This window comes from Halichoerus grypus, chromosome 1 (genome assembly GCF_964656455.1).
Source record: "Halichoerus grypus chromosome 1, mHalGry1.hap1.1, whole genome shotgun sequence".
Lineage (NCBI taxonomy): Eukaryota > Metazoa > Chordata > Mammalia > Carnivora > Phocidae > Halichoerus > Halichoerus grypus.
In genome coordinates, this window is record NC_135712.1 from 212,452,622 (window position 1) to 212,477,173 (window position 24,552).

Below are 24,552 nucleotides of genomic sequence, written 5' to 3' on the forward strand. Positions count from 1 at the left end.
CACTGCCCAATATCACAAGATCTGTTTTGTGGGGAGCACGGGTATTAGCTCATGAGAGGCATCATGCAAACTCTTTCTACGTTCGTTTAAGTGCCGTTTACGTTTAAAAAGGCATGAGATTGTTTCATCTCATCAATACATTCTGTAACATGAGAAGTGAGCCACTTTCACAGATCTGGTGATATGGCTGGGTTTCCAATCTCTATGATCCTGGTATGTTCTGGATCGTAAACCTTTAGAACAATGTATACTACAGTAAGGCAACTTTTTAAAATTAAAGAATTTAAATTAGAGAAGGTGGAAAGCTAGAATGGTTCTAAACCCCCGCTGGTAAGTTTTTCATTTAACAGTACCTGGCTCCAAGGATGGCTCTTCAATTTCCTGCAACAAAAAACATAAATAAGATTGTGCCAGATGAATGAAACCTACAGCTTCTTTACACCAAAAACTATAACTAAAAAGGGAATTTCTAAAACACGTACTAAGGAACTCACAAACACAACAGGTGGAGAACCTACTCACATTCAGGACAGAGCCCACACACGACACTGCACCTCGCTTGCCTCTGCCCCAAACCCCACCCCACCCCCTCCGCCTGGGCTGCTCTCAAGGGGCCTGGGATCTGGCTTTTGCTCCTGTTTGTGCTGCCTCATTTCTCCAGCGCCTGGCAACATTATCACTTTCCATGGCAATGACTGCATCACATGCCCGTCTGTCCCCCTGGACCGAACTCTTAAAAAAAGCCAAGAGGGCAGTGTTTTTGTCCACATGCAGTGTGTAACAGAATGCCTGACGTTTATCATTTTTTTTTTCACTTAATGTAGATTAACTTCTGAAATTTTCAGAGAGTGACGGAATAAAGGCACAGGTGGTATGACCCCTGCTCTCAGTTCTCATGGTCCTACCATGCCTGCACCTGGTCACCTGAGCGCTCTCTCCAGGATTACACACTACTCCTCCCTTATCTCTCCCACCGGCGTTTCCACTGTGCCACCTCTAATTCCTAAAGATCCCCAAACCCTTCCCAGGAAGCCCTAGCAATCCAGACCACTGCTGTTCCTCGCCTCCAACAGCATCCGGTTTTACCATCCCTTCCCTATCCATCTGCCACCATGGTGAGCACACGGTTCCTCCGTGGCCTATGGCCTTTGGCAATGGCCCCTCACACCAACTCTCCCCTGACAGGTCCATCTACACCCCTCCTCACCCCCAGCTGAGTCCCACACATCCCCCAGCACTTAGCTCAGAGGCCATCTCCTCCTAGAAAGGTTTCTCCTAATGGCTTCAGAGGCTGCCCCACTAAGGAAGAGCCTTTCCCTCACTATGGGGTCCTCAGTGCCTACAGACCCTCTGCATGAGGCACTTCATCCTGGAATTCCAGCCAATACTGATGAGCGCTGACTAGGTTCCAGGCACATATTTAAGCCCTTTACACACACACGTTAATCATCAGACAGTCCTAACAGGTTGGTACTCTTACTATCATCCTTCCTTCCAAACTGGGAGACTGGCACAGAGTGGCTGACAAACTGCCTCAAGGACACAAAGCAGAGCCACGTTCTGCACAATGGCTGTGTGAGCAGGAGTCCATGTCAGCACAGGTCTCTTCCCAACATGGCTGGTGTGTACTTCACACAGGGAGGAAGGGCCCTATGAGGATGGCGATGTTCATCTCTGCACGCACGCCCGACACACCACAGGCATGAACACACGCCTGGGACATGGGGGCGGGAGGTCTACACCTTCACTGGGAGCCGGCCTGCCATTCTGAAAAGCCCCAGGAAACTGTTCACTTTCCTCATACCTTCATTCTATGTATTTTGTTTTTCATGCAACGTACCCCACTCTGAGATTTAACCCCACTACTAAAGCCAAAGATCATTCTAGGCAGAAGAATTCTCTCCTTTAACTTTCTCCAGAGAGAAACAAATCTATCCCTGTTTGTCTCTGGAAGGGTTTATGTATTTTCCACTTTAACACAGGAGTCTTGGACCTAGAAAGACTTGAGAAAATGACACCCAGCTCCCCATTCCCTTTCGGGGCCAGGAATGGACGGTGTCACTTTGCAGCTGGAGAGAGACATCAGCCCTAAAGGTAGGCTGGGTTCCACCATGCTTTCTTGAGGTTTGTACACTCCTTGAAGCTGGGTTTCTGACTTGCCAATAACTAACCTTGCCCTTGCCTGGCTGAAGCAAATGGAGATTGCATCTGAAAGAGGATTTCTAATTAAGCATACAGGTGAATGAAATATGACAACAAAAAAAACCCCCAAAACAAAAATAAACACTGGCAAAAGCTGACTGTATTTTCATTTCCTTGCAAAACTTTCCAATCCAACGAAAATCAGATAGCTACCCAGCTAAGTTTATTCCAATGGTTTATATATCTAGGCAGGCTGGCAGAAAAATTAAAAGGAAACTCAAGACCCACATTTATGTAAATCCTACCTGAAAGTTAGTCCACATCTCATTTGTTCTCATCTAAGATTTAATATTTACACAGATGATACAGTCAAGACGATAAAGTCATCAAAGGAAATCTGTGCATTTTCTACGAGAAAAATTCCCAAAGGCAGAACCAGACCCCCCAAGATGCCACCTTTCCCAGCTGTGATGTCTGTGCTCTCGCCGCCCCACCCTCCTGCGTCCTCATCTGGACCCCAATAATATCTCCTAGGTAGGGAGTGCTCCCCCAACCCCCGCCACCACCTCCCCCTAGTCTTTCTGCAGAGAATGCCACCCAGAACAGATCAGACAGGCAGTTCTTCCCCCAGCAGTCAAAATCAACAAGAACGTCCCCAGACAGGCCCCCCTCTCAGCTATAGATAAGCCACAGTGCTGGTAGGGGAAGCCACGATGATGAGTCCTTTGTAATAAGCATGTTGTATTTGGGGAAAGTGGAAAACGAAGCCCTCTGAAAATGCCAATAGGTCAAACAAACCTTGTAATGACTTTTACTTGGGAAGGCCATACAACATCTGAAGTGGTCTCCAGAAATGGTAGTCTAACCTTTGATTCTAAAATTACTGAGACATACAATTTACCTGTAATATAGTGAAGTCAGATGATGAAGTATCTAAATTGTTTAGGGTTTCTTTGTCTTCGATCTGTAAAATAAACAAAAATACAGTTTACAATGTCAATATTAGGTAACATGACACTACATCTGTAAAATGAAAAGTAATAGCCATGAAAATCACTTATGACAAAATTCCAAACATGATGCAGGAATCCAAACAGCATTATAGCTTGACTTCACCTCGATTTAAAAAAATGTTATAAATGTATATAGTATTTGCAAACAGACTGGGAGACCCACTATGGTAGCACTGAGGGTTTTAAGATGTAAGCCAAGCGAAGAAAGAAAAACAAAGTTTAAGTTAAGCAGAAAAGAGATTAAAATTAGATAGTACACAGACTCTCCCAAGTCAGTCGCAACACTAGGTTTGGGGGCTGCTCTTCTGTGAACAAGGTCCAGAAACAGACTGCAGAATGGATTCTTGGGATTTCTGGGGCCACCACCACTTCTCCAAGCTTGGATGCTACTGCTATTGAGCCCGTTGCCCCAAGGTGATTCTGGCCAAGACCGAGATGGCATGTCTGAGCACCAGCCTCCTAGCCTCATCAATTTCCAAACTGGAGTGTGGGGACAGGAACACAGGACTGCCAAGGCAGGTGGCCCACGGAGGCCCCTCTGTTGGGGAAAAATGACTGGTATGTTGACCTTCTATTCCAAAAGGTGAGCTCTCCCCAATAAGGTGGGGATTCCCCACACACATAAGGGAGGTTCATAATAGTACTGTTGTGAGAACCAAAATAATTTAAACTGCTTGCTGTGAAGCCCCAAGGTGGTTATATTTTGGGGAGGGGGGGTAATTTTCAAGTATCTTAGCAACAACATGTATGGCTATACTACGTTTATCAGACTAGGAAACCACCCTTGCACCACTCCTTCCTTCCCCTGATGCAATCGTCTTCGGATAGTCAGTACATGCTCACAAAGAGTGCCGCACACATGCGTGCAAGACCACCTCTCCTTTCTCTGTGCACTCTGAGCGGCAGCACATTCTGTCCCCTGCCATATTTCCACCTCCCTCGTGAAAATTGTTTTAGTTCATATGAATCTACTTATCTCATTTACATGGTTATGTAACAGTAATAATTGTATTACTGGAAATAATACTACAATTTTACAGTAACAACAACAGCCCTATGGTGTTGCTGTATGCCAGGCACAGTTCTAAACCAGGGTCAGCAAACTTCCTACCAAGGGCCAGACAGTAAATATTTGAGACTTTGCAGGCCAGATGGTCTCTGTCATGACTACTCTATTGTTTGAGAAATCAGATGTCACGGATGACTGCCACAAACAGGTATGGCTATGTTCCAACAGCTTGTTGGCCAGTTTGATGACTTTAGATCTAAGCTACTAATAAATGTTCATCTATTCAATCCTCCCAAAACCTATTATTTTTACAAGTGAGGTCCAGAGAGGTTAAGTAATTTGCCCAAGGTCACTCAGCAAATTAAGTCAGACCTCTAGTGAATGGTCTTCAATTCTTAACTTACCCTACTTCCACTAATTTTAATTAACCATCACTGGCAAACATGTAGGATGTTTCCAGGCTTTTATGACTGAAGGTATTATTTTCTAATCAGAGGGGGGGAAAATAGCCTTCAGAAAGAGCAGCTAATAAGGAAGGGTATGTACTTTGTATCACTGCTCTAGTGTTTTGGGTACTTTCTACGAAGCCAGCAAATGAGACTTACACCAAAAAATAAAATTACACACCCTATTTGTATCAAAATGACAGTCAATTCTCAAAATCAAACTCCCCATTCAAAGATGACAAACTACTACCTCTCAGGATACTCAGAATCAGTTCTAAGAGGAAATGCAAAAATATTCTAACGAATGGCAGGAGCGGATCCACTAGCAGAAAACAGGGCTTCTTTCCCGTGGGGCGACTCGATACACTCACTGCAAGAGATCTGAGAGCCACTAAGAAATCAAGGCACCTCCCAGGAACCAACACGTAAGGACTGCTACTGAGATGCCTGACAGCTGCTGATTTTCACTGCCTTTTCGGTCTACCTGACAAACACTCATCCTCACAGAAATAATCCAACAAATGATCCGCACCAAGTCAACGCAATGTAGGAGTTAAAGCACACAGACTCTGGACCTAGCCTGGTCTTAATTCTTATTCTCTTCGGAGCTGTGGGCTGCCTGGAGAGACTTCTTTACCTCTTTACTCCCGGATTTCCTCAAGTGGAAAATCGGCAAGATATCATCTACATATGCCCTGTTCTTGTTAAAGTACTGAAGGACATCTGTCTAATGCCTGGCAAACTGAATTCAATAAATAGTACCCATTATAATTGTAGTATAATTAGATTTGTTTCTAAAATGAAAAAAACTAAAGCTCTGAAGACAGTGTCAAAGCTTATTTTATGAAACGCTGACGAGGAGGAAGGCACGGATCAGCGCTCTATCAGGAAAAGGTCAACTTTCAACCTCTATTTTGCTATTTTCAAGGCATGCGAACCATACCACCACAGACCAAGCTCCTGTAATAGGAAGGTCTCTGAGAGCATCCCTGAAATGTTTAATGATGCATTATGCAAACACCACATACTCCTGGATCTCACCGAGACACTTCTCAACAAAGTGTTTTCAGATTGTCTGGATTTTACACGTGAACAGATTAAGCACAATCCCACTGAACTAGCAGTAAAAGGGCTCAATTCCAAATATAAACCTTATCATCTCTCAGGACATTTGAGGAACGGATACATTCACGGTGCATCCTAGAGAGAGACACTGCCGAGTTACCTACAGCATGTTCTTGAAGCTGTTCAGGAAGCTCTTTCATTTCTCCCTCGACTAGCTCTCTACTATCGGACAGGGACTCTGGGAGGTTATCTGCATCATCGTCTTCTACACAGTCTGCAACACTTCCATTATCGATTTCTGCTTCATCCAATACACTGATATCCATCATGTCAATGTCTTGCAAGTTCTCCAAACTAGTTTCAACATCCTCCTGTGACAAAACAAAACACAACCATCACATGACTGCCGTAGGTCAATCCACCAAGTTCATTCACTGACAAGGCTGCACATACCTGTCCATCCCCAGAGTTTTCCTCCAGCCCATTGTCTTCCACACCCTCTTCTTCTGGTTTACGCCCTGAAGAGAGAATAGTTTACAGCACCAGATCAATGATCTGTATCTTCCAGAAGCAATAACTTTTACAGGCCCTAAGCATCACAGAAGCAGACACCAACACCTGTAGCACTTCCCAGTTTAGGAATGGTAATCCTGGAAGGGTAAGGCCTTTCGGGACAGAGCAGCCCGCCCCCCCCAACCCCCTCAAGCAGAAGAGGTTCTGTTCTCATCAAGTGGCTGTGCAAGTATAAGGAGCTGGAAATGAGTACTTAGTAAGGTCAAGGCAGATCAGACCTGTTTTAATGCCTGGCCATTGCGTCAAGTAGCTTTGGCTGTGGGGAAGACAGTATTTCATACAGTGTGCTGTTTTTTAGTTAAGAAACATGGGGCATAGGGGCGCCTGGGTGGCTCAGTGATTAAGCGTCTGCCGTCGGCTCAGGTCATGATCCCAGGGTCCTAGGATAGAGCCCCACATCAGGCTCCCTGCTCAGCGGGAAGCCTGCTTCTCCCTCTGCCCCTCCCCCTCCTTGCGTTCCCGCTCTGTCTCTGTCAAATAAATAAAATCTTATAAAAAAAAACAACAACAAACAAACATGGGGCATATTTTCCCACAGAAACTGACACAACAAACTATAAATAAGCAGTAAGAAAAGCCAGTCATAATTTTACCACCTAGAGTTATAGCCCCCATGTTATACTGACATACACAGGCATCCTCCTCTATTCTGCTATGTATATACATGCACTGTATTTACTGTATAAAATGACACTGTACCATCATTCTGTGATCTTGTCACTTACTATGTTATGAACTTATTTCCATATTCTTTAACAGCATTATACAGATACCACCATTGATCTAATTAATACGTATGCATGGAAATTCAAGAAAACGCTTATAAAGATGAACATCCTGGCAGTTCTTTTCGTACATAGGCAATTACCATTTTAGAGCATATTTCTAGAAATGGCATTCCTAAGACAAAGGGTGTGTATATTTTTAAGACTTTTATTAAAAACAAAGAACCCACATATCATCAAGATGCCCCAGAGGAAGGTTGTTCCAATTCATACAGTTCCATCAACAATGAATACAAGTGCCAATCTTTCTGAATCTGTTAAAACCAGCTTTATTTCTTACCCTTGCCAATGTTCTAAGCAAAAAGGAATACCTTTTTAACCTGAATTTATCCTTAGGTTGAGTATTTTTGTTCAGGAGGCTGGACTCATTTTCTGGCTCACATTACAGTTTTTAGACAGATTTGACTCCGTTGCTTTGAAAAATGAGGAAATCATTTCCCCTTAACTTCCCTCACTCAACCTTTTAGTATTTCTTACGGAGAGATTAATTTTAGAACATTCACAATCTGTTCTGAAGACAACAGTTCACAGTGGGCAGGCACATTGGCACATTCATCTAAATAGCGTTTTATGTGGCGATTTGCCTTTATTTTTTGTATTAATTATAAGAATGAATAAAAAAAAATAGAAAAATGTAAAGGATAATAGAAATGCCACGGCTCAAGAGAAAATGGAAATCACTAGCCATGGTAATAATGAAAAATGTAGGGGAAAAGTGAAAATTTTGGTCTAAGAACAAGCCTGCTAAAATTAAACTGATTGACTCTTTTCATTGTGAAGAATAAAATCCCACGTATGAAATACGAGACCATGTCTCAAAAGCAGAGTGTAGTACCCAGTAAGGTTACGTGCTTTGGAGCTATAGCTCCTTATCACAAAGGCAGTGCTCAACTTCTTTTGTGACTTAGTCACAAAACAAAAAAAACCTCACTTCCCTCAAGACCTTCTTCCCAACCTGAAGATGAATTTCTTAAGGCCATTAAGTGTTTTTTCAAGAAATGTAAGAGAAATAGACATTAACTTGCTTATACTTAAGGATTAAGCTTGTAAGTATATGAAATGTGTAATATTCAGGGCAAAAAAAGGGGGGGGGAGGAGGACAAAAAACCCAAACCTAATCATTTATACCATAATTGAGTTTTTTTTTTTTTAAAGATTATATTTATTTATTTGACAGAGAGAGAGATATCGAGAGCAGGTACACAAGCAGGGGGAGTGAGAGAGGGAGAAGCACGCTTCCCACGGAGCAGGGAGCCCGATGCGGGGCTTGATCCCAGGACCCCGGGATCATGACCTGAGCCGAAGGCAGACGCTTAATGACTGAGCCACCCAGGCGCCCCCATAATTGAGTTTTTTAAAAAAACCTCTCTCAGGGATAAGAACTTCCTTATTACACGTGTTACCTGATTTTTCCATAGTCTTTTTTTTTTTTTAAGCTTTTATTTATTTATTTGCAAGAGAAAGAGAGAGCACAAGCAGGGGCAGGGCAGAGGGAGAAGCAGGCTCTGATGCGAGGCTCGATCCCAGGACCCTGGAATTGCGACCTGAGCTGAAGGCAGATGCCCAACCAACTGAGCCACCCAGGAACCCCTGATATTTCCATATTCTAATTTCATTCAGAAATATCTTTCAGGAAATCTGAAAGGTTTTTCAGGAATATATTATTTAAAAACATAGATCATGACACTAACAGTAGAATTCAATACATTATATGTGCAAATAGCCTTAGTGGCTGGCTGGGAACACCATTGCCATTTTGTAATATCTAAGACAAAATATGCCTTGAGCTTTAAAAAATGTCTGGAACTCAACTCAATGGTCTCTATGTAAATATACCAGGAAGTTGCACCAGCAGCATTTCCACAGATTTATATTTGATAAAGCTGGTATCATTCTAGAATATATACATTGGTTTTTATCCAGTTCTATCCCAGTTACTAGGAAAAATCTAAGTAGGTCACCACAAACTTGCAACCCTTTCTTTCTCTCTCCCTTTCACAAGAGAGGCAGCAGGTTTCCAACAAGCAAAATCAGTTTTCCACTTTCACAACCACCTTTGCTCCAGAGCAGTAGCACAGACACACTGCAGCCTAAACCTCTTGGGGGAGCGGGAAATGCTCTCAATAAGAAAGGACCAGAAATGTCAACGGAATTCATGGTCTTAAGATCATTTAGTCTTGGGGCGCCTGGGTAGCTCAGATGGTTAAGCGTCTGCCTTCGGCTCAGGTCATGATCCCAGGGTCCTAGGATGGAGCCCTGCATCAGGCTCCTAGCTCAGCAGGGAGTCTGCTTCTCCCTCTCCAGCTCCCCCGTGCTTGTGCTCCCTCTTTCACTATCTCTGTCAAATAAATAAATAAAATCTTTAAAGAAAACCAAAAACAACCCCTTACTTTAAAAAAAAAAAAATTAGTTTTCAGTATATATAGAAAACATAACCCTGGCTGGGAAGCTTATCAAGAAGCACTATTTGGAAAAGGCACCCTACTTTCTTTTTCTTTTTTTTTTTAAAGATTTTATTTATTTATTTGACAGAGAGAGACACAGACGCCCAACGACTGAGCCACCCAGGCGCCCCAAGGCACCCTACTTTCTAAAAAGGAAAAAAATGCACTTAAACCAATGCAGAATTGATTTGAATGAAAAATACAGCTATCTAGAATAAACCAGAATGCTGTCTTTAGTACCAAGGGAAAAGATGCCCCTCAAATCCTTTCTCCAGAGGAAGGTCCTCTTCGTTTGCAGCCTCCAAACTCTAAGGCTCTACTTGCCCTGCTCTGGCATCCCTACCCTGTTTCTAGCTTCCACGCCTGGGGTTCCAGCTCCTCTTCCTGGCTGTACTTCTGCCTCAGGGATCATCTCCAAACGCACCGGTTAGACCACCTCCTCTGACTTCTGCTCGGATTCCAACACAGCACCCCAAGTGGCCTAATGCATGTGGGCAAGTTGTTACTTTTAAAACGTATTTGATTATACAAATACATTTATGTAATTATCCGCTCAAAGAGTCACACTCATTTCACTGTCAATTTTACTTCACTAATAAAAGATTCATGCTAATAAATATTTTCTTGCACTACATATTAATCCATCCCCATCTTTTACTTCATACTGCGAACGTTGCTTAGTTTAGTGACCCCAGTGCAAAGAGGCTTTATTAATTTACCATATCCAACAACTGCCCATTTCCTCACATCCTTGCTAATATGGGATATTAGGAACAGTATAAATTTTTATAAACGTGAGAGACAAAAATGATAATTCTATTTTTATATGCTTTCCTTCAATTACTAGCAAGAAAACCTTTTTTTGTATACAGGTCATGTTTGTTTTTACTTTATCTGTGAACTGCTTATTCATAGTCTCTACTTGCCAACCGGACTGCATGTTTTCTTTACTGAAATGTAACAATACTTAACCTTTTCTAAATATTCATATTCTATAATACTTTTTTCTAAGCCTGTTGCATCTGAATTATTTATGTCTTTTGCTAAGAGGATTAAACCTTTTATACAACTGAGTTTATTTGCCTTTTTGTCTTGCTTTTAGTGTCATTTCAGGTCTCCCTCACCACGGTGACTATGAAAGTGCTATCCTAGCCAGAATTTCTATTTGCCATGGAAGGAGGAAGAACAGACCTTTCCCCACCATCAGATAGACACCCAACTGTTCCAGCATCATCTACTGAAAAATCCTTAGAGCCACCTTAAAAAAAAATATTTTAGGGGCGCCTGGGTGGCTCAGTCGTTAAGCGTCTGCCTTCGGCTCAGGTCATGATCCCAGGGTCTTGGCATCAAATAAATAAATAAAATCTTAAAAAATATATATTTTTTAAGTAGGTTCCACACCCAACGTGGAGCTTGCACTCACAACCCTGAGATGAAGAGTTACTCGCTCTAACAACTGAGCCAGCCAGGCAACCCCAATGCCACCTGTAAGATGAACAAATCTCCAAACTTCCCACTGTTTGATGTCCTACTATTAAAATTAGAGCAACTCTACATCACTGATTTTTCACAATTTTGGTTATTCTTTTTTTTTTAAGATTTTATTTATTTAACAGAGAGAGACACAGTGAGAGAGGGAACACAAGCGGGGGAGCGGGGGAGGGAGAAGCAGGCTTCCCACCGAGCAGGGAGCCTGATGCGGGGAGCCCAATGCGGGGCTCGATCCCAGGACTCTGGGATCATGACCTGAGCCGAAGGCAGACGCTTAACAACTAAGCCACCCAGGGGCCCCAATTTTGGTTATTCTTGTACACTTTCTTTTTAGATCAGCTTGGGGCTAATCGACAACTTTCTAATATGAGATCATCACATCTACGAAAACTTTCTCAAAATTAGTCATGTCACAGGTCTTAAATATTTCCTTTTACTTTTATTTTGCCATTTAAGAACACTAAACATAGATTTTTTTATATCCATCTTGCTTAACTCTTTGACTCACAAGTATCACTACCATCTGCAAAATCCAAGAGAATCAATTAATCAACAATTTTAACTAGCTAGCAAATTTAGTTGGTGCACTGCTCGTATTAGCCAGAGCTTTACTTTTTTCACATTTCTGAAGCTGTCACTGGCTAATTTGATTGCTTCATCAGCATTTAATTTCATGAGGCATATTCAGTCCAACAGACCTTACAAACCCAGCACTGGCCTACAAGGTACCACTCTCCACAAAAAAGAACAAGGGTGCCTAGAAGAAATGGCTGATTCCCAGGGTGCAACAGGAAAGTATAAGAGACTGGAATACTCTATTCTGCCAGAAAGTAACAAAGTGCTCAAAGAGTGATATGGATATGTCAAAAAGACACACAAGTCAGCTTGAACGGCTCTCACGGAACAATCTGAACATCAAAATAATCATCACAAAGGTTTATAACTTACAAAGTAAGAATCTCTAAGTTTCTCACTGATAAATAAGGAAGAAGGGCAAGCCATCCCTTATGGCAGAAAACCAACTAATAAACGTAGATAGGGATGATAAATTTAGAAAATCACCAGTGGAGGGGCGCCTGGGTGGCTCAGTTGGTTAAGTGACTGCCTTTGGCTCAGGTCATGATCCTGGAGTCCCAGGATCGAGTCGTGCACTGGGCTCCCTGCTTGGCAGGGAGCCTCTTCTCCCTCTGACCCTCCCCCCTCTCATGTGGTCTCTCTCTCTCTCTCTCAAATAAATAAATAAATAAAATCTGAAAAGAAAAAGAAAATCACCAGTGGATAAGAATCAGTGGGTGCTAAAACTAGCTGAGGATGAACAAGATATTTACAGAAGTCTCAAGGTATCTTCCCCACAGATACAATTACAAAGGGTAAGATAGTAACTTTCCAGTGGGGAAACCTGACCAACAGCACTTTAAGTTACTCAAATGGACAGCATGTGCCTCCAGAGGATATGCGGAGGAAGAGAATATGGAGGATGAGTGAAGTTTCCGGTACTGCTGACAAAAGTATATAATTTGAACCTAATGAGAGAGAAAAAAAAAAAGAATGAACAAGTAAATAAATCCCAATTCAAAAAACCTTCAAAGCCTTCAAAACAAATGGTCTGTACGCTTCAAAAATGGCAATACAGGAACACAACAAGTCTTAGAAACTGCCCCAGATAAAAGGAAACCAGAGAGACATGACAACTGAATGCAATGCATGACCCTGGATTATTTTAACTTTTGAGCTATAAAGAACCTAGTATCTAAAGAAGATGTCAGCTTTGGCAACTGTATCCACGTTAATGTCTTGATTTTGACAACTAGGGCTCTGTAATATCCTTGCTGTCAGGCAATACGGCAGTATGGGGGGCAAAAGGGTCCATGCCAGCCATTTGTTCTGAAGTAGTTCAGAAATGAAAAAAAACATACATACATACATAAGGAGGTGGGGGGAGGATAAAGAAATTTAGTAAAATGGTAACATCTGAGGAGGCTGGATGAAGGCACATATGAAAATTTTTTCTGATTCTTGCATCTTTGCCCTAATATTAACCTGTGTCAAAACAGACAAACAGCCCAGCAGCACAGGATCAGAAAAGTGCTAAAAAGCAAACATAAACTTCGCTTTTCCAGTTACGTTTACTTTTCTGATAATTCAAAAGATTCTGCTTAAGAGATTACTGGTATGAAACTACTCTGGAGAAGTGCTGAGATTGCCTGACATACACTCTAGGATTGTGATTAAAATAATCAGTATGATTTCAAAGCATTTTCAGTTTCTTCAAACGGGTCAGAAGAATGAACCTTATTTTCATTAAACTCTTGCTAATATATAAAAGGTTGTCGAAAATAATTCAGTAGAACGTACATACTTGCCGTACCAAGAATCAAAAGGTACTGTAAAGCTCAGGAATAAAACAAATTATGCCAAGCAAAGAACCAGACACAAAAGAGTTTGTATTGAATGGTTTCATTTTACATGAAGTTCTATAACAGGCAAAACTAATCCATCATAAAGTAATCACAACAAACTTTTTTTTGGGGGGGGGTTAGGGGGCTTAGGGGAGTGTGACCAGGGAAAGGCACAAAGAATCTGTCAGAAATGGTCCATACTTTGATCCCTACCTACCTCACACCATATGCAAAAGTAAATTCCAAATGAACTGAACATCCAAGTTAAAAAAACAAAACCATAAATATTACTCTACAATGTAGAAAGTAGAATACTTTTTATAATTTTAAAGTAAAGGAGAACATTTTATTTTTTTACCTTTTTAAAATAACTAAACTTTAAAAAAAGATTTTTATCTATTTAGAGAGTGTGCAAATGTGCAGGAGCAGAGGGGAGGGAGAAATTCTCAAGCCGACTCTGCGCTGAGCCTGACGCGGAGCTCCATCCCACGACCACCCACAAGATCATAACATGGGCTGAAATCAAGAGTTGGATGCTTAACCGACTGAGCCACCCAGGCACCCCAAGGAGGGCCTTTTAAAACACAACATAAAGTCTAGAAACCATATAGGACAGGTTGACAGTGCAGCCTGTATTAAAGATTAAAACTTGAATGACCAAAACATCATGAAGAAGTTAAGTCGAATGACCAACTAGGAAAAAACAATTGCAACATTTTAGAGAGCAAGCCCTCAGAAGTCATCAGTAAGACAAACTCAGCAGAAAAGTGGGCAAAGGGCATTAAAGGCAGTTCAGAAAATACAGATGGCCAATTACCAGAAGCGGTTTAACCTGTAAAGAGATGTAAATTAAAATTTTACCTGTGGAAAAATGCAGATAAATATAATACTTTTCTCCTACGTAAAAGGCAACACGTAACAAGATTAATAATCCTCAACATTCAGTGAGAATTTAAACAGGCACCCCCTCTCTGTTGTTGGTGGAGATATTAGCAGTACAGCTGGTTGGAAGAACTACTTGTCAGTAGCTATTTCAAAATAAAATGCACATATCCTTGACCCCATAATTCTACTTCTAATTAAGTTATCACAAAATAGGGCACCTGGGTGGCTCAGTCAGTTGAGCGTCTGCTTTGGACTCAGGTCATGATCCAAGGGTCCTGGGGATCGAGTCCTGCATAAGGCTCCCTGCTCAGCTAGGAGTCTGCTTCTCCCTTTGCCTCTGCCCCTCCCCACTGCTCGTGCTCTCTTGCTCACTCTCTCTCAAATAAAATATTAAAAAAGTTATCAAAAAATGTATTTTTTTTTTAAAGATTTTATTTATTTATTTGACAGAGAGAGAGCACAAGTAGGCAGAACAGCAGGGAGAGGGAGAGGAAGAAGCATGCTCTCCGCTGAGCAGGGAGCCTGATGTGGGGCTCGATCCCAGGACCCTGGGATCATGACCTGAGCCGAAGGCAGCCGCTTAACCGACTGAGCCACCCAGGTGCCCCCAAAAATGTATTTCTTTACACAGAGACATTTCTGGTTCATGGCAGCACTGAAAACTGGAAATGCCAAGTCAAAACTGGAAAAAATCTCAACAGTTTAATAACAAAGGAGACTGATGAACCAAACTGTGGTACCTTGATAAGAAACGTTACAATAAGCTGTTTAAAAAAAGGTCTTTTTATACTTGCAGGCACTATGGAGATCCGTCCTTAATGCGGTAAGTGAAAGAAACAATCTAAAAAATATTTTGTAAACTAAGACCTTTTCCTTAAGGAAAATATACGTGCATAGCTGTTTTTTTTTTGACAGCGAGAGAGACAGCAAGAGAGGGAACACAAGCAGGTGGAGTGGGAGCGAGAGAAGCAGGCTTCCCGAGGGGCAGGGAGCCGGATGCAGGGCTTGATCTCCAGACCCTGGGATCATGACCTGAGCTGAAGGCAGACGCTTAACCGACTGAGTCACCCAGACGCCCCTTTATATATTTATTTCTAAAAGACCACACACACACATAAAAGTCTGGGAAAGTATGCCCAACCTTCTAATAATGGGTTACCTCCTTACTAGGAAAAAAGGAGCTTCTACATTTTACTTAACGCTTGTATTTAAAAAACAAAACAACACTTAAAACAAGTATTTCTTTTTTTTATCAAAACGAAAAGAAAACACAAAAAGAGGTCCAACAGGCTCTATTTTCCACGAGTCTGTCTTTCTGTGATTTTCCAGTCCTCTTTACCCTGGCAAAGACATTTACTTGGGCAAAGCCAAAAATGCACAATGTACTATGGACCACAGAAGTGACTTCATTCCAAAGTGAGGTCACCTGACTGCTGTTGTCCAAGAGCTTACACCACACAGTGTGGCTGACAACTGGTCCCTGCTTCTTAGACATTTCAAACCCAATTCTTCACCACTGGCCAGGTAATATGAATATTCCATTTTGTTTGGGGGCCTGAGCAACAAAGCCACCAATTACCAAGAGAACTTTTAGAACAGTTCAAATGCCCAGTTTTAGCTGATTCTTTTTTTAAAGATTTTTATTTATTTGTGAGAGAATGAGAGAGAGAGAGAGCATGGCGGGGGAGGGTCAGAGGAAGAAGCAGACTCCCCGCTGAACAGGGAGCCCGATGTGGGACTCGATCCCGGGACTCCAGGATCATGATCTGAGCCGTAAGGGAGACACTTAACCAACTGAGCCACCCAGGCGCCCCTAGCTGATTCTTTCTTAGAAGAGTAGTTGAGGGGCGCCTGGGTGGCTCAGTCGTTGGGCGTCTGCCTTCGGCTTGGGTCATGGTCCCAGGGTCCTGGGATCGAGCCCTGCATCGGGCTCCCTGTTCGGCGGGAGGCCTGCTTCTCCCTCTCCCACTCCCCCTGCTTGTGTTCCCTCTCTTGCTGTGTCTCTCTGTCAAATGAATAAATAAAATCTTAAAAAAAAAAAAAAAAAAAGAACAGTAGTTGAATGTTACTGAATGAAATTACTAAGTAAATATTAAAGAACAAGAAAGACAAGGAAGATAGAGCCCCTCCCCTCAATAATCTCATTAACATGGGGCAGAGTGACATTAGCATTAAAGCAAGGTCTAAGGAGTACCGCCTGGGTGGCTCAGTCGGTTAAACGGTTAAGCATCTGCCTTTGGCTCAGGTCATAATCCCAGGACCCTGGGACTGAGTCCCACACTGGGCTCCTTGCTCAGCAGGGAACCTGCTTCTCCCTCTGTCTGCCACTCCCCCTGCTTGTGCACTTGCTCGCATGTGCATATGCGACTGCTCTGACAAATAAAATCTTAAAATAATAAATAAATAAATAAAGCAAGGTCTAAGGAACCAGGTCATCACTGTGTGGAGGGCTGAAGGTAGGAGGAGTTGCTACTGGTGGATCATAAGTCATCTGCTGATGAACAAGGACCTGAATGCAGACACATGGGGAGAGGGGTAGGCAAGGAACATAAGCTTAGGCAAAAGAGGACCAAGAAAGGGAAGCACATGTTCGGGGCCTGACTAAAGCCCAGGATGTAGTAGAGGAAGGCTGAAGGGGAGAAGAGGGAAACAGAGATTTGGGTCAGATGATAAAGATCACTAATGCCATGTGGAATGAACGCATCATTTATGCACTAGGCAATTTTAAAAGCAATGTCTGTGAAAGTGACAACTGTTTGGCCAGGTGGTATTTAAAAGAAAATTCAGAGAAATAGGAGACCCAAGCAGTCCTAAATACTCTCTATGTAAAGAAGGTTAAGAGTCTGGATAAACAAGAGCTGCTGAGAGGCCTAATGAACCAATATGTTAATATCCCTTCCATCCTGTCTGAATTCCTAAGTACCAGAAAAACAAAATACACTAGAGGAATCTTAAAGGAAATGCAAAGTTTCATTCCAGGCCCTCTGGATTCACAGGGTAGCTCAGACCCCAAACACAGCCAACTAAACAGGCTCATTGGCAAAGAAAAGAATTGTGAAGAAAGTTCTTAACATTAGCAGTGCTTATAAAATCCTTCCTACCTTTGCTGGATCTCTTTGATGTCTTCTTGTTTCCTTCGGAGGTAATTTCAATTTCATCAGGATTACCCCCCTCATCTTCAATTGCCTAAAGGGAAGGTTAAAAAATAGTTTAGCAAAAAAGGCAGCACGCAGACTCCACTTCCACCGAAACTTCAGGTTGCTGATCTGGAAAGGGCTTCCCCCCACCCATCTGTTGTCTTGCTCTACCTTGGAACAAAGGCTCTGGAGTCAACTTATTTCTTAGTACACCACAATCTAGTCCATCCTGGACTAGGGACCCAAGGGAACTCAAAAAGGAAAAAGCACACTCTTCCCTTTCCTATGACTTCACCCAGCGACGTGTTGTTCGACCCTCTGTGACTCCCTCTCCATGCCATGCCTACACTTGGCACTGTCTGGACAGAATACTCAGCTAACACTCACTCGGCTGAGATCGTACTGTGTGTGCCATGAGACTGGACATGACCCATACGACCTCATCAGATCACTCACATCTGTGACTGACTTCAAAGGTCTTGCTCTTAACCAGCAGGGGACCTACCTGAAAGGATACAGAATTATAATGATCTCTTGGCAAGCCCCACCTCCCACCCAAGAGCTCATCATTCCTTTGAACAGCCCGCACCCACACTCAGCACAGCGCATAGCACCGAGGAGGCCCGCAGCAAATGGTTACTGAGCGTGTCATCAGTGTTATCCTTGGATACTGGGCTTCGCTTTTAGGTTTTACTGATAACTCTTTCTCTCTTTACTGTACTATCCTGTAAGCACAAGTTTTGTTTCAACCCACTTCAAATAGCATGTCTTTTTTCTAGACGGTTTCAGAAATTCAGATCTTCAGGAGTTTCTCAGCATCGAAGTCTGAATTTGCAATGGGGCCTAGGGACTCCACATCTGAACTGTACCAGGAACAAAGAAAATCTCTCTTCTCTCCGAAGCCAGGGTGAGGAGAAGGAATTGGGAGTTCTGCTCTGGGATCAAGGAAAACAGAACCAGAAAGTCCCTCCCATTCTTCCTGGCAAAAGAAGATTCTGGAATACTGCTAGAACTGCCCCAGACAGGAGGTGTACCATTTTGCCCCTCAATATGTCTCCTCTGGGTGCAGTGTTTACAGGATCATCCCCAGGGACACTGTAGGCTATGAGTCATCCTTACAGAGCTCGGGAAACTACTCTTTGTGCTCCTTCCGCCTTTTCCTCATTTGCCCTTTCTGGAAAAATGACAAAAAAAAAAAGGGGACACTAACTAAACTACATGGTAGAAGTAAAAAACAAAATCAGTAATTCTAGACTCACTTGGATAAGGTAGCATATTAACATACACGCTGATGATATTTATGTCCTATGACCACACCCCTAAGAAAATGAAAACAGGGAGAAGAAATGAAGAATGGCTCCGAGATAATAGTGATGGAGGATCCTTGAAGTCACATACCAGTTTCAGCGACCAATCTGACAGGAAGGTTCAATGCCATCCTATCAGCTTTGCAGTCTTGCAGACTGTGAGTAAAAAGGATAAAGGTCCCAATTTGGCTTTGCTGACTAGAGGCCCTGGTGGCAACCCTCAACCTTCCACCATTTTTTCTAGAACATCTTGGTTGATGAACTACCTGCCCCAACTTGAGTAAAGGAAGTTAGTATCCATAGTAAAACAAACACAAGATCAAGTTAGAAAAACCCAACTGACTCTGGACTAATCAACCCACCATTTTCAAGCCCTAGCTTCCTCATTCAGAAAATGGGAAACAATCCCTACTTCCCCTTAATAGCAATCCGTAATAATTAATGCCCTGGTCTTCAGTTGTTTGGGAGCCAGGAGGGTGCAAAGAGTCACAAATCACACCGTCTGCAGAGGTTGGGGGTAGCGATGCTGAGATTACACGAGAGAGGTCCCAAGACGAGAATAGGTCAATGGGAGAAAAACAAAAAAGCCAACGAGGATATGAAAAAACGGAAGAAGGACCCAAACATTTAATTAACTGCTCATGCTTTTCACACCCATCCCTCAGAACCCCTCAAGGTAGGGATAAAAGTCCTGGTTTTGCAAATAACAAATGGTGGCACAGAGAAGAAAAATAAATTGTGGCAGCGATCGTTATCTTCATGTACCAGGCAGCATGCCAAGCCCGTTTCATGCAATCTCGTTTAATCCTAACACGAAAGCACGACCTTTCCTTCTCTTTACGGGATAAACCAGCTGAGAGAGCGTTAAACGTCTTCCGTGCCCAAGATCAGGCCTCTGAGACCCGGAAGAGACCCAAGACCAGACGCAGGGACGAGAGCCCCCACTCTGCCTGCCTCCTAGCGAAGTCCTGAAGCTGTCTTCACGTTCTCCCTACCAACGTCTCTCACGTTTCTGCTCGCTATCGCAACAGTACTTCCTTTTCCGTGCTATTTCCCCGACCCAGGGCTTGCAAATTCACAAACCGCTTTTTTTTTTTTTTAACCTCTGAACAGGCTCTTGGCACATTTGCCCAGTAAACTAGACCCCTATTCAAAGTGCGTCGACCCTAACGAGCCATGGAGCATCGGAATCTCCAGGGGAAGCCCCGCGGCCAGCGCGGGCTCAGAAAATCGCCCGGCCTGGGTCCCAGTCCCTACGCCTCGTCTCCACGGCCGTGTGACCTTGGCCGAGTCCCCCCACCTCGCCCAAGAAATGAGGGCTTCCGGGTTTCCCGTCATTTTTGGAGGCTAGGGTGGGCCGCTGAGAGGAAGGCCCTCCGCGCAGTGGCCGGTGAGGAAAACAGGAACCCTCGGCCTGGGTGCCCTGTCGTCCGCCGCCGCAAGGCCGCGGCGCCTTCGCCGGTTCGCGCCCAGATGTTCCTTCCTTCCCAGGGCGGCGCTGAGGTTCGCACCCGGGCCCAGCTGGGCTGGGAGCTCCCGCTAGGGCCTGGGAAGAGTCGGGAGAAGCCCGGAGCTCCCGGCCAGAGGCAGGCCCCACAAGGGACCGGGGGCGGACCCTGAGACCAGGGGACCGCAGTCGCGGCCGCCAGGACCCCCTTCTCATCTCCTGCCCGCCCCCGCAGGGCCCCAGCTCCACCTTTTTGAGCCGCTCCATCAAAACGCTCTTGTTGCCGCTCGAGTCCAGATTCCGTTTCCTCAGCTCCGCCCGCAGATCGATCACCCGCAGATCGCTGAGCCGCCGCGTCCCGGTTTCCGACGAGGCAGAGCTCAAAGCCGCTGCGCCCGCCGCACCCGAATCGCCTAGTCCTGAGAGAGTCTCCGCCATTCCAGGGACCGTGGCTCCGCCGCCCACTTCACACAGAACCGGGCCGGTTTTATCTGGGCACCTAGCACAAAATGGCGCCGCCTGCGAGGGAACTGCTCCAGCCGCCCTGGCGCGCCTCCCTTCTGCGCAGGCGCACCCGGCGCGGAGCCGACGCTGCCGGTCGCGTGTGCACATGCGTGGTGAGCGCTCACAGGGATGTGCGCAGGCGCATTGCATCTCGCCAGCCTCCCGCCGCGAATGGCCGTGACACATGCGTGCTGCAGTTACGGCGCCTGCGCGTTGTGGTGGGGAACGTGCGGTTGGTCGACGCGCGAGCGCGCGTGCTGTTAAGAAAGTTGGCATGTGCGGCACGCATGCGCTGCCGGAAAGCGGGGCGGGAGGAAGCGAGTGCGTTTTCCTCTTAGGCGGCGCCATTTTGTGCTCAGAGCCGCTACAGCCGCCGGCGGTGTGGGAAGTGGGTGGCGGGGACGCGACACCTGGGATGGCGGAGACTCTGGCAGGGTCCGGCGAGTCGGGTTCTGGCACAGCCGCTGTCGGGTCGGGTACCTCGGAGGCTGGGACGCGACGGCTGAGCGACTTGCGGGTGATAGACCTGCGGGCGGAGCTGAAGAAGCGGAACCTGGACACGGGCGGCAACAAGAGCGTCTTGATGGAGCGGCTCAAGAAGGTGAGGCGGCTCGACGTCCCGGGGTGGAGCAGGGGGCCGCGGCACGCCCCCGCGCCGACCTGTCACCGCGATTCCCGGACGCGGGCCCCCCCCCGCCATTCCCCCTTGTGACCGACCCCGGCCCGAGCTCGCGGGGACCAAGGGGCCCGGCTGTGTGACCTTGGCCCGTCACCGCCCCTCTCTGCTTCGCTTTTGATCCTCTTTCCAGCTGGTCGCCTCAAGAGTGCTGAAAGCGCGTCCTTTTAGCCGCCGGGTGGCCGCCTGGACTTCTTCCGGGCTCCAGCTGGAGACTCGGTTCTGTGACCTTGGATAGGTGCCTTCTCCCTGCCCCTCAGTTTCCTCCCCTGGGGAACGGATGAGTAAAGAGCCTTTGCGATCTTACAGGAGAGGGAGTTGTGCTTGTTAATACTCCAGGACTTCTGCTCTTGTCATGCCCTCCCCGCCACCGCTATTCTTCCATGGCTTCTGGTTAGTGCCTCGTAGTCTTTCTCGCTCTACCTGAGATAGATGTCTCCTCAGCGTGCTTCCTAGAGTGTTGCTCCATCTCCCTGCTTCTTTCTTGCACCGTTTTGTGTTTATGCCTCACCTGGCCGCACTCAACCCCACGTTGAGTATGGAGGAATAGCTGTCTCCCCAACCAGAGCAAGCTCCTTGCAGAGCTTGAGTTTGCCATTGAGTGTCCAGTCCTGCGCCAGTCCGGAGGAAGGTGCTGAGCAACCCTACACACAGACACACACACACACACCCCCCACTCCCAGTCTGTCTGGTGGGTTTTCTCCCCAGAAGTCAAGCATGGCTTGTGGAGCACCACTCAGCCCTTTACAGATGGTGGACTTAGTGGACCTAGTGCAGCATCTCTGTTACTGTTACCATTATTAAAGTGGAAGGTTGGGCAATTTCTAGTTTAAGGGCCATTTTGGAACTGGTCATTGACCTGGACCCTGGAGCCCCAGTTCACACATCCCTTTGTCTTTTGTGCTTAGGACCCAGAGAGAACCAAGTTGTGCTAGGTTCATCCTGTGCCTTTTGGGCTGGCAGCCCAGATAGCAGAACCAGAGTTGTTGCTCTTTGCAAGGAAGTGTTTGACTTTGTTTGCTGGGAAGTTGTTACTTAGCAGAGAACAACGTGTGCCCTGCAGGTCTCCACAGTGTTGTAAAGTTTCATCTCTTCTTAATAGGCGGTTAAGGAAGAAGGGCAGGATCCTGATGAAATTGGTGTCGCGTTGGAAGCCACAAGCAAGAGGACGACAAAGAGATGTATTAAAGGTATCTGCTTGTACTTATTGCTGCTGGAGGCCTGAGCGTGTAGAGAACTTACTTACAGATTAGTTTTTTAACACCGCTTCTGTCCTCTGGGCCCAGAGAATGTCTTTGGCCTTCATTGTTCCCATCTAACAAGTAGGCTTGGTTTTCACCACCTTACAAGTAGCTCTGTCAGGAGTGCTGGGAGGAGTAGAGAGAGATGCAAGTGTTACGTAAATTAGAATTGAAACGCGTGTTAAAGACATTTTAGCTCTTGTCATCGGGATTCAAAAACAACCAGAGTAAGGCACGCTCTTAAAGCTGCTCTGAGCAACCAAATACACTACGTGACTTTATTCCTGGAAAGTTGAAAAACGGGGTTTTAAACCAAAGAAAATGACACCAATCTGAGACGGAGTAGAACCCACTATCTTTAAGGATACAAAACAGATTGTTGGAGTATTTTCATGCAGCCTTTTTTTTTAACCAGTGAGGTTTTGTTTTGTTCTGTTTTGTTTTTTTAAGATCTTATTTTGAAGTAATCTCTGCATCCGACGTGGGGCTCAAACTTACAGCCCTAAGATCAAGAGTCACATGCTCTACCAACTGAGACAGCCAGGTGCCCCACAGTGAGATTTTTTTTTTTTTAATTGAGATATACTTCACATTTATAGAATTCACCCATTTACAATGTACATTTCATTACATTTTAGTATATTCACAAAGCCATGCGACTGTCAACACTGTTTAATTCTGGAACATTTTCATCACCACAAAAAGAAGCCCCCGTGCTTATTAGCACTTGCTCCCCATTTCCCCCTCCTGCGGACTCGCAGTATGTAATTGACTGTTCAGTTTCATGTAAATAGGATCATGCAATATGTGGTGTTCTGTGCCTGCTCATTCTGTTGAGCATGTTTTCAGGATTCATTCACTTTGTGACATAGATTAGTGCCTCATTTCTTTTTGTAGATGGTACTAGCTAATTTTGGAAGCATTTAATTCCATGAAACTTTGAAACCTTGTTACCCTCCCTGGCTTTCATCCTCATTTTTATATGGGTGAGGACAATATAATTGGGACCTTCCATGTGATGGGGATTATTTTCTTGAAAGGTGCCAACATAAAAATTGTCATGGCTGGATGTACCCTGTTCACCTGAAGAAGAGTTAAACTTAGGCAGTGGAGGACAGATGCTTAGAAAGGGAAAAGAAACCAGCTTGTAGCCTTTTCAGTAACTTTAATTTACTTTATATCAGTGCTTTTCTAGAAAGACTTTTCCATGACTCATCTGTTTAAAACTTTGTGTGTTTTATTTATTTTTTAGGATTTTATTTATTTGACAGAGGGATAGCGAGAGGAGGAACACAAGCAGGGGGAGCGGGAGAGGGAGAAGCAGGCTTCCCGCCGAGCAGGGAGGCCGACATGGGACTCGATCCTAGGACCCTGGGATCATGACCCAAGCCGAAGGCAGATGCCTAACGACTGAGCCACCCAGGCGCCCCTTTATGTGTGTTTTAAAAGCATAAACTTTTTAGTTAGGTTGTATAGAGGAGTTACATTTAAGCTGGATTTTAACACCTCGATGTGATTTTGCTGCTCTTGTTTTTAAAGATTTTATTTCTTTATTTGAGAGAGAGAGAATGAGAGAGAGCACATGAGAGGGGTTAGGGTCAGAGGGAGAAGCAGACTCCCTGCCGAGCAGGGAGTCCGATGCGGGACTCGATCCAGGGACTCCAGGATCATGACCTGAGCCGAAGGCAGTCGCTTAACCAACTGAGCCACCAGGCGCCCCGATTTTGCTGCTCTTGTAATGGTCAAGTATAAATGCTGACTAGTCAAATGAGTGCAGACTGAGAGGTGTGTGTCGATTTAAAAGTTCTTAGTGGAAGTTTTTAAGGTAGGTGCTCCTTTAAAACTTGAGAGGTTCAATGCTTACTAATCAAAGCGTTCTTGGCTCTTAACAGGGATCTTTGCATCATTAGACAAACCAAACCTTAGCCTAGTGCTTCCAATGTGTGTCTGAATGTCTGGATTACAGTTTAGGTGATGGTAAAACTGCT

The 24,552-nt window shown here is 44.7% G+C and overlaps 3 protein-coding genes across 13 annotated transcripts in view; 1 reads left to right on the plus strand and 2 right to left on the minus strand.

Moving 5' to 3' along the window:
- SAFB (scaffold attachment factor B) overlaps positions 1-20,710 on the minus strand; it is a 36,095-nt gene extending 15,385 nt beyond the window's left edge. For 2 of the 4 annotated variants that reach the window (XM_036111914.2, XM_036111913.2), the window contains exons 1-7: positions 20,393-20,710; positions 17,354-17,438; positions 6,129-6,193; positions 5,840-6,046; positions 3,044-3,106; positions 2,448-2,480; positions 354-381 (exon numbers count right to left, since the gene is read on the minus strand). In XM_036111914.2, coding sequence (XP_035967807.1) covers positions 354-381; positions 2,448-2,480; positions 3,044-3,106; positions 5,840-6,046; positions 6,129-6,193; positions 17,354-17,438; positions 20,393-20,581 — 670 coding nt within the window. In that variant the 5' untranslated portion in view covers positions 20,582-20,710. The remainder of the gene's footprint in view (positions 1-353; positions 382-2,447; positions 2,481-3,043; positions 3,107-5,839; positions 6,047-6,128; positions 6,194-17,353; positions 17,439-20,392) is intronic. The other 2 variants (XM_036111915.2, XM_036111916.2) reach the window with 2 other exon arrangements.
- Positions 1-24,552, minus strand: part of RPL36 (ribosomal protein L36) — a 173,067-nt gene that overhangs the window by 28,183 nt on the left and 120,332 nt on the right. The window lies entirely within an intron of this gene.
- The window catches only part of SAFB2 (scaffold attachment factor B2), a 32,805-nt gene continuing 29,220 nt past the window's right edge, over positions 20,968-24,552 (plus strand). For 4 of the 7 annotated variants that reach the window (XM_036111910.2, XM_078057063.1, XM_036111911.2 and 1 more), the window contains exons 1-2: positions 20,969-21,248; positions 22,426-22,513. In XM_036111910.2, coding sequence (XP_035967803.1) covers positions 21,063-21,248; positions 22,426-22,513 — 274 coding nt within the window. In that variant the 5' untranslated portion in view covers positions 20,969-21,062. Of the gene's footprint in view, positions 21,249-22,425; positions 22,514-24,552 lie in introns of all 7 variants that reach the window. The other 3 variants (XM_036111907.2, XM_036111908.2, XM_036111912.2) reach the window with 2 other exon arrangements.